The sequence below is a fragment of the Grus americana genome, chromosome 1 (genome assembly GCF_028858705.1).
Source record: "Grus americana isolate bGruAme1 chromosome 1, bGruAme1.mat, whole genome shotgun sequence".
NCBI classification, from domain to species: Eukaryota; Metazoa; Chordata; class Aves; order Gruiformes; family Gruidae; genus Grus; species Grus americana.
In genome coordinates this window covers 57617836-57631375 of record NC_072852.1, presented here as the reverse complement: position 1 = coordinate 57631375, position 13540 = coordinate 57617836, and the positions used below count along the sequence as shown (strand labels likewise).

The 13540-nt window shown below is 48.4% G+C and overlaps 1 protein-coding gene across 4 annotated transcripts in view; it reads left to right on the top strand.

Moving 5' to 3' along the window:
- CACNA1I (calcium voltage-gated channel subunit alpha1 I) overlaps window positions 1–13540 on the top strand; it is an 89477-nt gene that overhangs the window by 29272 nt on the left and 46665 nt on the right. For all 4 annotated transcript variants that reach the window (XM_054831475.1, XM_054831465.1, XM_054831454.1 and 1 more), the window contains exons 4-6: window positions 6747–6906; window positions 9120–9435; window positions 10116–10208. In XM_054831475.1, coding sequence (XP_054687450.1) covers window positions 6747–6906; window positions 9120–9435; window positions 10116–10208 — 569 coding nt within the window. The remainder of the gene's footprint in view (window positions 1–6746; window positions 6907–9119; window positions 9436–10115; window positions 10209–13540) is intronic.

Here is a 13540-nt window from a genome sequence, read left to right as displayed (position 1 = left end):
TCAGACTATCGAGATTCAGCCCTGGCTTTGGCATCTGAGCCCCCTCCGGCAGCATGCTGAGCATCGTGGCTACGCAGCACCCACGCATTTGTGTTCTCACTTTCCCCCCTCCAAGGAGAACAGCATATCTCACGTTTCATTTGCACTCTCTTTTTGGTGGTTGTTTTAGCTGCGTGTGTGTTGGGGGGTAAGTGGTGTATTTTTTTTTCCTCTTCGGCCTTTTATTTTTGATGCTTGTGTTGCCCTGACCTGATCCATCTAAGGTGAGCATCTTGCTTTCAGAGTGAAAAGCAGTGAGGTCTGTGCTAGTCCCTGGCTCCCGAGGGAATTGTTTCTACAGCCTCGGAGCAAGCTTGAGAGAGCTCTTCCTATTCCTCAGCACACTTTAAACAGACTCTGGAGAGCTCTGTTGTCCCAGCAGGGTGAAGCTCTGACCAACAGTTTTTTCTAGAGCTTTAGTCTCTCTTTTGCCTACCTTGGAGTTAAGCTGAGGAGCACTTTGAAGGTAAGGACTGAGGACACTTAATGCTTGAACTTGATTCAGTATCCTAAGGGGAGTCACTGCACCAAGGTGAGGCTTGATGCGCTCATGCTACTGAGAAAATGAGCAACAGCATTTTGTACTGGCTGAAGCTTTATAAGTGCTGGAAATGTCATGCTTTGATATTTTCTGTGTCTGTGGTCCACCTGAGGAGTGACAAAGATTTGGATAATTGGAGGTTAGGTCATCAACAGGCTGAGTGGGATGAGGCGTCTGAGCCGGTCAGAGATGCTAGAAAGCTTTGTGTGTCAGCAAGAGTGAGGTGGTGGTGAGGAACTGAGTGGTGCTCCTAGATTATGGATCACGCCGACAACCTGCAAGTGCAAAACCCCCAACCCTAAATGTATCGTACAAATGCTCTGGGAACTTGACAGCGAGATTAGTGAAAAGACTTTGGTTTCCTCTGAACGAGGCCAGTGTTTCACATTTGTGTCTGGGGCAGGTTTTTCTTAGCAGCAGAGCTGGCTTAAGAGCTCTCACTACCAAGTACTGTCACCTGGACCTGTTTTTTTAAAGGGTTCATTTAATCTGGGTCAGGCCAGCCATCTGGACACACTTTCTCTTGCATTGGTACAAAGCAAGGGGTGACAGTCTGCGATGTGAATGAGGCTGGCTTTCAGCTTGAGGAGAAGGCATCTGGAGCCGCACACCGGCTGTTCCGACTGATCTCCTCTTGCTTACACATGTGTTTGCAGGAAAGGCCTCCGTTAGGAGGAAGGCAGCAAAGCAAAAAAGATCTGGGTGGCAAGGAAAGCTGTGGGTTATAATAATGCCGAACTTGGCAGTGCATCTACTGCTGCACACGCAGCTGATTGGTTTCTCTTCCCAGTATTTTGGCCCCGTGTTTTAGCTAATGTAAATGACTGCAATGTGTGAAATGACAGCTAAGCCTCAGATCAGGAAGAGATCAGTGAGGAGGGCCACAAGTTGGAGCACCAGCTTGCACTGTGCGCACTGAGATTATTTTAACTACACTGAGATTATTTTAACTACAGGGCTTGGCCACAAAAGAAAAAAGGTGCAGCTCTCCCTGTGTGCTCTCTGCACAAATACCATCTATATGCTGGAATGGTTCCTCAGTTCTGAAAATTCCCATAAAGAAACATGCACAGGAAAATCCTGCCAACCCTGCGCTAGCTGGGTGGACTGCCATGTGTCCTGGGGCAGGGGAGGAAGGAAAGAAGGCATGCTTGGACAAGCGGCCTGGCCGAGGGACAGAACGACACTTCAGTCTCTGCACTCTGCAAAATGTCCTGCCAGCTACAGTCAGAAATGCTGATGGGGAAGAGATTTGCTTTTGCTCCAGTTAAAATGACAATTGGTAGTTTGGCCCACGATACAGATGAGATGGGTGCTGAGAATTATGTTCTCGTTCATCTGGTTTACTCTAAGCAAGGGAACAATTGCCTCAAACCACTATCTCCTTTTGACTCTGCACACATTAGCTTTGTCCCTCACTTTAGAGCTGGGAAAGATTCAAAAGCCTCAGAGGTGGGTGAGATAGAAGAAACCCAAAAGAACAGGGTTTCTACCCTTTCCCAAGCCAGTCCCCTGTTCAGATCACGGGGTGATTAGTGCTAGGGAGTGAATCAGCTCAGCTGTTGATCCTTGCTCTTGGAAAGAGGCAGGCAGAGAGAAGGCAAAGTGACAGAGTGATGCTGAGCAGGAGGTGGTGAGCCTCTGCGTGGCTGCACTGCATGGCTGGCTCCGTCTGCCCAGAGCTCGCCTCCTCCCCAGCCCTGCCCCGGCTGCTCACCGCCGCTGCCACGCTTTCCCTGGGGCTGGCACATGCCGGGCGAGTCTGCTTAGCTGTGGCGGTCAGGCTAATCAGGGTTGATGGCAAGTGTCTGGAGGGAGCTACGGTCACTGCAGCATCTATAGAGTTTGTCAGGAAGGGCCGCTGGATGCTGCCGGGGCAAGGCAGAGGATTTGCTCTGCCCAAACCCAGGAGAGAGTTCAGTGACTTGCTTCGTCTTTTGGCTTTGCTCAGCCCTGTGCTTCCCTCTGACAGCTTGCTCCCCGGCACTCCTCTCACCCTCCTGCCGCTTCTCATCCCTGCGATGTACTTCTCCCCCGACGTCCACTGCTGTGTTGGAGCAGTGAGCGCATCTCTGTTGTGCTCGTGGCTTTGTCCTGCAGGATGCCCTACCAGGAGTAGCCCTGCCGGCAAGGTCCCATGGAGCACCCTTCCCCACCCCTTGCCCAAGGGCACGGGTGAGCTGCAGGGAAGCATTATCTGAGCATCATTTCATGAGAATCCTTCCTTGGATGCCCACAGCCGATGCCGTTTCATTTCCTTCTTTCCCCTGGTCTCCTCGTGAGGGCGAGAGGGGAAGAGAAAAGGCCTTTCAGAGCCCACACCTGGCACTCATGAATATTTCATGTTTCTAGCTTTTCTTCCCCTTGAAGAGCAAAACCTTTTCATATTTGATGCCCTGGGAGCCTGTTTGGTTGCTGAATGTTGCTTCATCAATGCTCTCCCTCCCTGCTTTTCCTCCAGACTGCCCAGCCCCTCTTCCTTTCTCTTCGAGGGGAACGTCTCCTTTTTTCAACGGCTGCTTCAGAAAAAGGTCATTGTCCCTTTCATATTCTTTCCTTGCTGTGAGCCAGTGTGGCTTCTGCTCTGCCAATGGTAAAGGACAAATGGGAAAGTGAGGAAAGGCAGCAGTGGGGAGGGAGGACGGGAGACGTGTGCACATATGCTGCGGAGCAGTGCAGAGGCAGAGAGGAGATGTTGGCACAGCGAGAGAAAAGTAAAGGGGCGAGGGGCAGGCGGAGGTGGTGGGAGGTAGGAAGGTGGCAGCAGCAGGAATTTGTCGAAGAACCGGGTTTCCAGCACCTTCAAGAAGCTGTCATGCAAGATGCACTCATATTGGTGTGGATGGGGGCTTGTCCAGTGAAGATCCCTTGGAAAAGAGAGGTGTCCCAGTTCTCCAAGGCAGGATGCTCCCAAAGTTGCACTGACAAATATACTGCCACCCCTGCCTTGCCTTCTGCTCATTTCCGTTGCCCTGCAGCTGCTTTAGAGACCTTGTCATCTTAGCCACCAGGATCTGCAGAAAATCATCACCCTCCATCCTTAGGCATTTCAGCCTTTCTCCCTCTTTCCCTCACACCTTCTGAGTGCTTGAGGCATCAGGAACTGTTTGCAACCTGCTCCCAGTCAGGCTGTGCAGACCCTGAAACGCACTGCTCTGTGGGTCCCGCCTGAGTGGGGCTCATGCCCTCCTGCCCATGAAAGCATTCAGATGCCTGGTGGTGAGGGTCCTTCCTTGGAGACCTGCAGCATATGCCCTAGCGTGACTGCCAGACCAGCCCATCCCTTCAGGGGACTGCAAAGCCCCAGCTGCGGATGGGCTTCCAGCTTAAGACGGGATGGGGAGGCTGCGAGGGCTCCCCCCCTGCAAAGTGCCCATAGGGGCTGGCACAGGTGTAGGAGGGGCACTGCCAAAATGCCATAGCAGAGGACAGGGCTCAGGGACTCTGGCATGAATATTGCAGGCAGCACAGCACAGGCAGCAGGGGAGGTGGAACAACGGAGAGAACAAAGGTACTGAGCTTGTATTTACACTGTGCCTTTCATCCCATATGAAAGTAGTAGTTGAAGTACCTCCACTAACTGGGTGAGTTCAGCAAAGGAGGTCCGTTTTGTTTCCCGATGGAAAACTGATGCCTCTGGTGAAAAAAAGGGTTCCCAGAGCAATTGCTTTGTGGTTTGGGGCAGGAAGGAAAAGAAGCTTTGCACAGAGTGAGTGGTGGTGGTTGGCCCATAGGAGAATTTCAATTGATGTTTGGATGGGTGTAGGTTCAGCATTCTTGCTTTTGGAAGAACCAATCTCATATCCACAGTCAGCATCAATTGGAACCCCCCAATGCTGAAATGCTGAGAGATCTGACAAGATGCCAAGTGCTGGGGCCACCTGCCTGGCATGGGGCCACCTGTTAGTTCTTGGGCTATGGGTACCCCAGAGGGCCTAGCATGAGGGCAATCACTATGATCCTGGACCTGTGGGTAGCACAATCCTGTACTATCAGTAACCTCTCTGAGACTCAGGATGCAGAATGTATGGGCAAGCAGAATGTTTTCAAGGAAAAGCAGGCCAGTTTTGCAAGTCACTTGTCTTCTCTTGGAACATGGACAAACTTTCTGCAAATTCTGACCCAACAAGTGTGTTGTCTGTAAAATAGGGATGTGTGTTCTATCTGATCTGCATTTCAGCATGAGGGCAGTCTCATTCTTCCCATTACCTCTGCTCTGAGATGGAGCTAACATTAATTGATCTGAAAAACATCACCCCCTCTTGCAGCGCTGCTGGCACGGCTTCCCGTGCCGCTTGGCTCTCCCTTATGTGCTGACCAGGACAGTCTATGGGAACTACCGAGCTCGTGCCGTGAAGCAGCGTTAGTGCTGGGAACGCGCTGCATTGCACTGAGGGTGCGTGGCCTTAAAGCCCAAGTGTTGTGCAGAGCGTTGCTCCAGAGCCTGGCAGGTCGCAGGGACAGGCAGCGGGGCACTGTGGCTATGCTGTTGGGCTTTGTGCAGTGACAGATCAGAAAGCAATCGGTGACTCATGGCATGTCCGTGATCCCCTGCGAGCTGCTGGACCTGTGCCCCTGCGCTGCTGAGTTACTGATGTACTGTCTAGAAACTGCCTTAACTGGTGACCAGTGATGCAGCTGGGCAAGCAGGGCTTAGCTGCTGCTCCACAGCCTGGCCGTAGAGCTAATGCCGTCATTCCTTGTCCTTCGTGATCCCACGTAGCCATCCTTATGCATCTTCTTCCTACAGATGTAAATATGTACCTGCAAATACCCCTTCTGTCTCTCTCACCCTCATCCGTCCCTGAAACATTCTCTCCTGAGCTAAACCAGTCCAATGCCCCACACCAGGCACCCTTCTCCCCCTCCCTTCAGTGCGTGTGCACCCCACACCTGCTTATGCCCCCCCCCCCCCACCTCCCCGCTTCCCTCCCCTCTCCATGGCATGAGCCGCCTGGGGAACAGAGATAGAGCATAGTGCACAGCATTGTGCGGCTAATTACTTGACGCTGGGCACACAAAGGGGATTAACTTGTGCCTCAAAGGGCTGTCAGAGAATCCTAATCTTATCTTCCCCTCCTGTTTCCCCTTCCACTGCCATCTGAAGTAATGAACTGGTTATAAATACCTAATTAGCTAATTATTTGCTGGCCTATGTGGAACATCTTCAGTGAAGGAAGTCCCTGGGCCTCCCAGGGGACGGACCTCCATGGAGGCAAGGAGAGGCGACTGCACGAAGTGTGCACGGGGGTAAAGGTGGTACAGTGATACCTGGAAGGATTTCTAGACTTTTGCCATCCCTGGAGAGCAGAGGAAAAGTCATTAGCTCCATGGAGAAACGAGCCTGTCCTTACCCCTACTTGTGGCTGTGTGAGCTGAAGAGCCAGGGAGAAATAAAAACATGGACAAAATTCATTAGGTAATAAAACCAAAAAAAGGCAGGGAGGTTTTTGGAAACATTTGCACTGGCTAGAGGTGCTGTGCTGACAGAATTTTGGGCTGTGCCTGCTACCTGTGTGTTCCAGCCCTGTTGGGGAGGGAGGACTATGATTCTATGATTCTATGACTAGACGAGAGAGGAAGAATGTGGTCTCCATGACTGTTCCCTGATGAGACTGCCACCAAGATGACCAATTTATGCCAGTTGTTTGTATGTGCTGGAGAGGTTCATCCCACTAGGCAGGCTGGCCCTGGGATGTTGATGCAATTCTCACAGGTTGCAGCATTCAGTCTTCAAAGTGGGATGTCTGCGGCCGTTGAGCTGCCACGCGCCTTTTGGACAGAGTTTTCACTCCGTTGCCCTTCTGTGGGGAAGGAGGAGGGGGGAATATCAGTGAGATAGCTGATGGTACCAAAAGTCTCATTCCCTTTTGTTCTCGCCGCTGCAGATGGAGGCCTACAGTTAAGAGATCACGGCATCCCGGCACTCTGCTGGCTGCCTGTCAGTAGAGATTAGGACAAGAAAGGGCAATGATCGTAAATCTAGCCTGGTCTGGGCAGTTATTAATTTCTAACACTCTGCTTTTATCTTCGTGTGGCTTTTTTTTTTTTTGTCCTAAATGTTCCTTTCCCTTTTCCTTTCTTCCTCCTTCTCCTTTTCTCCCTTTCTCTCTCTCTGTCCCTCCATCCCACACTTGCTCCTTCTGGTTCTTTTCTCCCCTTGCAGGCATGCGCATCCTTGTGAACTTGCTCCTGGACACCTTGCCCATGCTGGGGAACGTTCTTCTTCTCTGCTTCTTTGTCTTCTTCATCTTCGGCATCATCGGGGTGCAGCTGTGGGCTGGGCTGCTCCGCAACCGCTGCTTCATGGAGGAGAACTTCACAATGTGAGTGCCTGGGAGACCATGTCTCCATCCTTTCTTCCGGGGACGTTTCTCTTTCCCCTTCCCTGCTCTCTTGTCTTCTGCTGCCTGCCTCTCTGTGTATCACTTACTCCAAATGGCTGTAGGGTGATACCATGCAGAGCGTTGGCCACGTCTTGAAGTGGAAAGGGAGGGAGGGCAAAGGCAGATGGTTTTAGTCTATCTTCACAGTCCATAGATGCCTGGCCTCATTTGGATTTTGTCCAAGGCACAGGTTAGCATAGCTGCCTCCTCCAGCTGTGCCCAGGGATTCAAGATGCTGCTCCTGCTCCCAGAAAGAGTGGAAACTCTGAAACACCAGCCATGCTATCTTTCTTCTGAACTTGCTCTCTCTTCAAAAAACAACAACTAGAGGAGTCTGTAAGCCATAGTGCTGCCTGATGCTTCCAGGGACATCTTTGGCACCTCCAAGGTGGAGCTGAGGTCACTGTTTGGACAGTAGTGCATGACCTCCAGAGGCTTTGGAGGGACATGGGGAAATTATTGGAAAAATTGAGGAGTAGAATCATAGGAGGTGCCGTGGGGAGAGGATGGAGGGCTGTTGGGAGAGGTGTCCCACAGCTGGTTTAATAGAAGTGAGAGCATCTGAAAGCAAAGAATGGCTGCTTGAATGGGACAAAAACCATGAAGAAACGTGGGTACAGTTTTAGCGAAGAGAGCCTGGAGCCACACAGGTATCTGAGGTTTATTCTGGGGAAGTCAGGGGGAGTCTGCAGAGCACAGCTCTCCTCCTCCCCATAGGCAGTGGGGTGGAAAAGCTCCTGCCTGCTGCAAATTCTCTGATTACCCTCCTGGGGAGCAGAACACCAGTTCCAGGGCACAGATCCTCCTGTTGACTTTCTGGCTTTAGCAGATCTCAGGCTTTAAAATGTCTTCTTAAAACTGTATACTAATCCCAGGCGTCCTATCAGTTTAGACTGCTTAAAAAATACCTAAAGCCGTAGATCAGTTTAGACTGATTAAACAATTCTGAAGCTTTAGATCATCTCAAATTGGAAAAAAATAAGTGTGAAAATACAATCTGCAGAACAGCAGTGGGGATAGAGAGTAGGAGCTGCTTAAAGCAGCCATTTACTGTGATTATATATTCCTTGGGGAAAAACAAATGTTTAGGATGATTGTCCTTTATGTAAATCAGAGATAGTACTACTTTAATGAGTGTAATTACATCCATGCAGAGTTGATGTAACTGAGAAGTGAATTGGGGCCACAGCCTGCAAAGTGATGGATACTAGAAAATCTTCGGCTGACCATTACTAGAGAAATGAAGGCTGCAGGCACCCAGTTCACCAATGACGTGGATGTGTTACAACAGATCTTTGTGGTTTAGTCCCGTTAAGTTTAGAATTAATGACTTCCTCTTTTTTTTTCATCAACACCTGTCCTCTTCCAATGACACTTAGTGAAAAAGTCTGCATTCATGCAACGTGAAAGTTGTGTATTGTAGCACTGCAAGGAATGCACCAGATAAAGTTTAATGGAAAATTTCAAATCTCCACCTTTCACTTTCCTGATCATTAGCTCATCTCCAGCTAGGCAAGCATAGATGATTTTAATTATTCATGCATTTGGAAGGTGCTTGCATTATTTGGAAAAAAGCATGTGAACTTGTCATGAACCATTGCACCCATAATGCCAACTGTCAAGGAGGAGTCAAAGTTAAGGTTAAGTCAATTTTAACTTTGCATTTCCTGATTTTAAGGCTTCACTGTGCAACCTTAATTATGCATGAATTGGATTTTTTTTTTAGAAGTACAGAAGGTTCACTGCCAAATGTTATAAAACATGTCTATCAACGGTTACATACATGAGCACATCACAGTAAAGCCTGATGAACTTCCTTAATATCACTGCATCTGATTTAGCTTTGATGCTAATGGGGAGAGTGATCAGAATGCAAATCTCTGCATTCCAGCTTTTCTTCCTCTGATGCAAGCAGATTGTGTAATTTGGCTTCGGGTGATCTGATGGCAGGGAAAGCTTTGAAAACTGAGGACTCACCCTGGAAATTTTCTGTTTTCCAGGAGCCCTGTCTTGCCTTCCCTTCTCCTGAGGCAATAAATCTGGAAATCCCTTACCCAGGGCAGTCCCAGTGTCAGGATGGGAGCTCCCAACTCCACCAGTGTCGCTAATGAGAAACTGTCAGGAACTTTACGACTGTGGTTTTTTCCTTGCAGACAAGGTGACGTTGTCTTGCCCCCTTATTATCAACCTGAGGAAGATGATGAGATGCCCTTTATCTGCTCACTGTCAGGAGACAATGGAATTATGGGCTGTCACGAAATACCCCCACTGAAAGAGCGGGGCCACGAATGTTGTTTGGACAAGGACGATTATTATTACTACAACTCAGTCAGGCAAGAGTTCAACATCAGTGGCATGTGTGTCAACTGGAACCAGTACTACAACGTGTGCCGTACAGGCAACGCCAATCCGCACAAGGGTGCCATCAACTTTGACAACATTGGGTATGCCTGGATTGTGATATTTCAGGTAAGACCGAGTTAGCCTCCTAACAAGGCTCAAGCTATTTTTCTTTTTTCCAACTCAATCTTTCTGTGCTCCCATGATGGTTTCTGCAGGGTGTGATACAGCTGCAGAGAGGAAAGGACCTTGTAACTACTCTGGCAAGAGAGACAGAGTGCACACCATGAATGGTGTTCCTGAAGATGGGGAGGGACGTAGAGCTGTTCCAGGTCTTTGCTGAAATGAACTACACCCTTCGGGCTGACTTGTACCGGTTTTCCCTTCAATTTAGATCGCCATAGCAAAGGAGTCTATTTTATTTTTTTAAAAATTCCCAGCACACTTTGCAGATGGGAGCTAAAATCCATGCCTTTTTTCTTTTCTGCTGGCTGTACGCGGTGTCCAGTCCAAGGGGCACAGAAACCTGCTGCGGGTTTTCCCCCGCTGCGATCCAGGGAAATGAACTATTTTAATGAAATATTCCTGCTGTGAGCTAGCATGATCTCACAGGCTTTGACAGTATGCCAGTGTCACCAAGCAGTACCACGCTGATTTCCTGGAATGGAAATTTGGCCTCCTTGAAATGAATTGTTTCTCGCCTTCCTTGGCTTGCACCAGCCCTGCAAGTATCTGCGTGTGTACACTGAGGAGCGAACTCTGGAAGCCCACTTCCCTCCTGTTTCTCTTGTTGTTGTTTGTTTTTGCAGGTGATCACACTGGAGGGGTGGGTGGAGATCATGTACTATGTGATGGATGCCCATTCCTTCTACAATTTTATCTACTTTATCTTGCTGATAATCGTAAGTATAAGACTTGACAACTGTCAGCATTGCAAGCTAAGAGCCTACAAAAATAGGTGTTAGGTCAACACAGATACCAGGGAAACAAAGTACTTTACCTGGATTTCTTCTAGGAATCTCAGGAACCCAGCTAGTTGATTTTTACTATGAGTCGGTGGGAGAATCACATAGTTGTCACCCAGGTTATTCTCTTTCACTCAAAAAAAAATGCTCAGGATTGATTCCTAGAGATATGCATACCCAGTGTAGCATGATGTTCTCATCCACAGATCATCTCTCAAAGTAAATTCCCCAAACCAGTAGGCCCAAAAGCACAGAAAACAGTTTCTGCATCTGCCCATGTATTTGGTCTCTTTATATATTTTAAGCCCTCATGTCATTCTTGAGCCATGTTTTATGGCTTTTGGCAGCACCTGGATTTCTCAGATTCAGGGTCTCAGATTCAGATTTTGTCAGATTCAGGGTCTGTCATGCTGAATTACTTCCTCACCATGAACAAAAAGGAGCTGCTGCACCAAAAGTGTCAGCAGTCCAACATAAACTGGCTGTGTGAGATCACTTCTGGCTGGTGGGGATGTAAAGAGAGAAGTGTGTCTATGATGAGAACTTAATAAGCAGTTTATAAGCCCTGTGGATTTATACAAGTGAAGGTTGAAGGTTGCTTTGCTGTAAGGACATTTGTTGCTGGTGCCTGGAGAGAGAAGTGAGAAACATGATGCCATTGCCTCTTCCATTCCTCAAGCCTCCTAAATGTTAAGCGCGTTTTCTTGGAGGGAATATCCTGTTTCTAACAAGGAAGGATTTTGTTTTAATGAAGACTGTGGCACTTTTCCCACAAGGAGACCAAATTCAAGACTAGAAGGGAAAGACCTAGGATGGATTATGGGAAGTATAAAATCTGTACACAGTAAGTGCAGTTTAGTTCTAGGTGACTTAGCCAGTAAGGACCTCTGTGTGTATCTCCAAAGCCTGCATGCATTTGGATGGGCAGTTGAAAGGACCTGGCTAAGGCTGTGTTCTGCATGTACTATTTATCCTGTGTGGCCATGCCCTCCTAGAAACAGGATCTCTAGAAACAGTCACCCAATAACACTAACAAACTTACCTGGTACAGGATCTAGTTTAAATTCAAAGTGACATGCAATGATTTGAGACCAAACAAACCTTAATCCAGTTTCTGGGAGAAATTCTGCAGCCTGTACATATGGGGAATGGCATTAAAAAAAAAAATCTGCTGGTCCATTCAGGTCAGAGAACTTACGAAAAAGCTGAATCTTCATGGTATCCTTGATTTCTCCCTGCCTTTTTGGCCTTCTACCATCACAAAGGAAAGACAAGGAGAGAAAAACAGAGAGATGACCTACTCCCCATGGGGTGCAGCATGAGCCAGGACAGCAGAGATGAAATACACCTTGAGGAATGCTGCTTTTACTTTGAGGCTGGAGAGTCCCAAGGAGAGACAGTGCAGAGGTATGATTGCACAGGATGGGAGGGGAGCTACACCCAGCTCTGTTCCCAATGGCAAACTGAACACCTGCTGCTTTTTTGTGAGTTCAGAAAACAATTGTTTCCCATAAAGTTTGTTCAGATCTTCCACCATGCAATAGATATTTAGCATCTACTTGCATTTTCACTTTGAGCAGCATGGCCAGGATACAGAGATTTGTACAATGTGCATTTCGATGCAGACTTTACTCCTGGCCTCAGACACAGTCTCTCCCAGAGCCAGGAAGGGACCGTACAGAGTCAGTGTTTAACCTTTGGGGTGGGCATGCCCATCTCCTGCGGGCCAGTTCCAAAAACTGCACCACACCCCCCACTCCAAAGTACATAAATTCTGCCAGCATATTTTTGGTTTCTAAGCAGGAGCATCCTTCTAGTGCTGGTTCACGTCATGTGGATTCCCAGTGATTCAAACTTTGTCTCTGAATTTGCAGGCGGCTGAAAACCCTCAATTAAACACTCCACCTGAGATTTTACTGCGGAGTGTCATTGACATTTCTAGACACTCTCTCCTCATTTGCAGAAGCCATGTAGGTTTATTTCCATCAAACACAGGAGCCCATGAACCTCAACTTACTCTGGGGACTGCTCAGAACAAAGGAGCCATATGCTAGATGGGATATTTCCTTTGCCTTTGGTGGAGTTAGGCCAAGAAAGTATTTTGCCTTTCTGTTACCTTCTTTGCATATGTAATGCATCTTTTGCAGCACATAGCAACACCACAGTGTGAACTTGCCATCACTTGGTTTCATTTTCCCTCTGAGTCTTATAGAAATGACTATCCCTCTTCAAGTCTCATGAAGCACAGTCGTTCCAGCCTTAATCCTTCCCTCTTTCTCCATGGTTGAAAGGCCTGGGTTTCTAAGTAAGATTTCTCTGACAGTCATGCTTCAAGCTCTGACTCTTTGCTTCTCCACATACATCCTAGCCTTGGCTCAAACTTACTCTTCTGGGGCTGGATCTCCACAGCCTCTTTTAGAGCTATGCTTCCATCCATGGCTTCTCCTTCCCTCACAGAGATATCTGCAAACACCTCGTAAGGGTATTACCTACTACCACTCATCTGGCAGGAAGGAGGCTCCACCACCTGGATATATTCCCAGCGCGGTTGGGACTCCTGTATAGATGTGCTCCCCACCGAGGGGAAGTGTGCTGGCTGACCCTGACATTCAGAACTAGCCTTGCAGAACAACCTAGTAAAAACATTTTACACATTCAGCAAATTGTAAATAGTTTCTACCTCTGCTAGAGATCAGGGAGGTGACATGAAAGAAGGACTGCTTTCACCCTTGGGTCAGTGTTTCATTTTGGTCTTCCTGCTTGAGGTCCAGCTGTCTCAGTCACCTCTCCAGCTACCTGGCCACTTGGTGTGGCTCTTGGACTAGGGAAAGCTCTGAACTTTGAGGCTGGCCTCCACATTGCAGCACTTAGTGACCTCCTTGAAGTGCTCTGTGCTTACACATGTGAGCTTCAGAAGACAAGCTGGATATCCAGGCATAAGCAATAAAAATAATGGGCAAGTAAGTCAGCATCTCCAGCACCAGTCAGATTTTATTAGCCATTGCAGAGACAGGGATCGAGCCTTGGGATGAACAAGGCCAGGATACACTTAATCAGCTTAGTCTCAGAGCTGAACAGGACTCCTGTGCTGGTGCTTTGAATCAATGGTCTCCTCCTGCCTCTGTCAGATGCTTTGTCTGACTCTGTCAGACACTTTTGGTCTCCCCGCTCAGCTAGCTGAGATGGATTGCTCAATTATGAACCATCTGGGACCTTTCCTGTCCTCCTGCTAGCTGGGAGGCAGAGTCAAGCTTGGCAGAGCCTTAGAG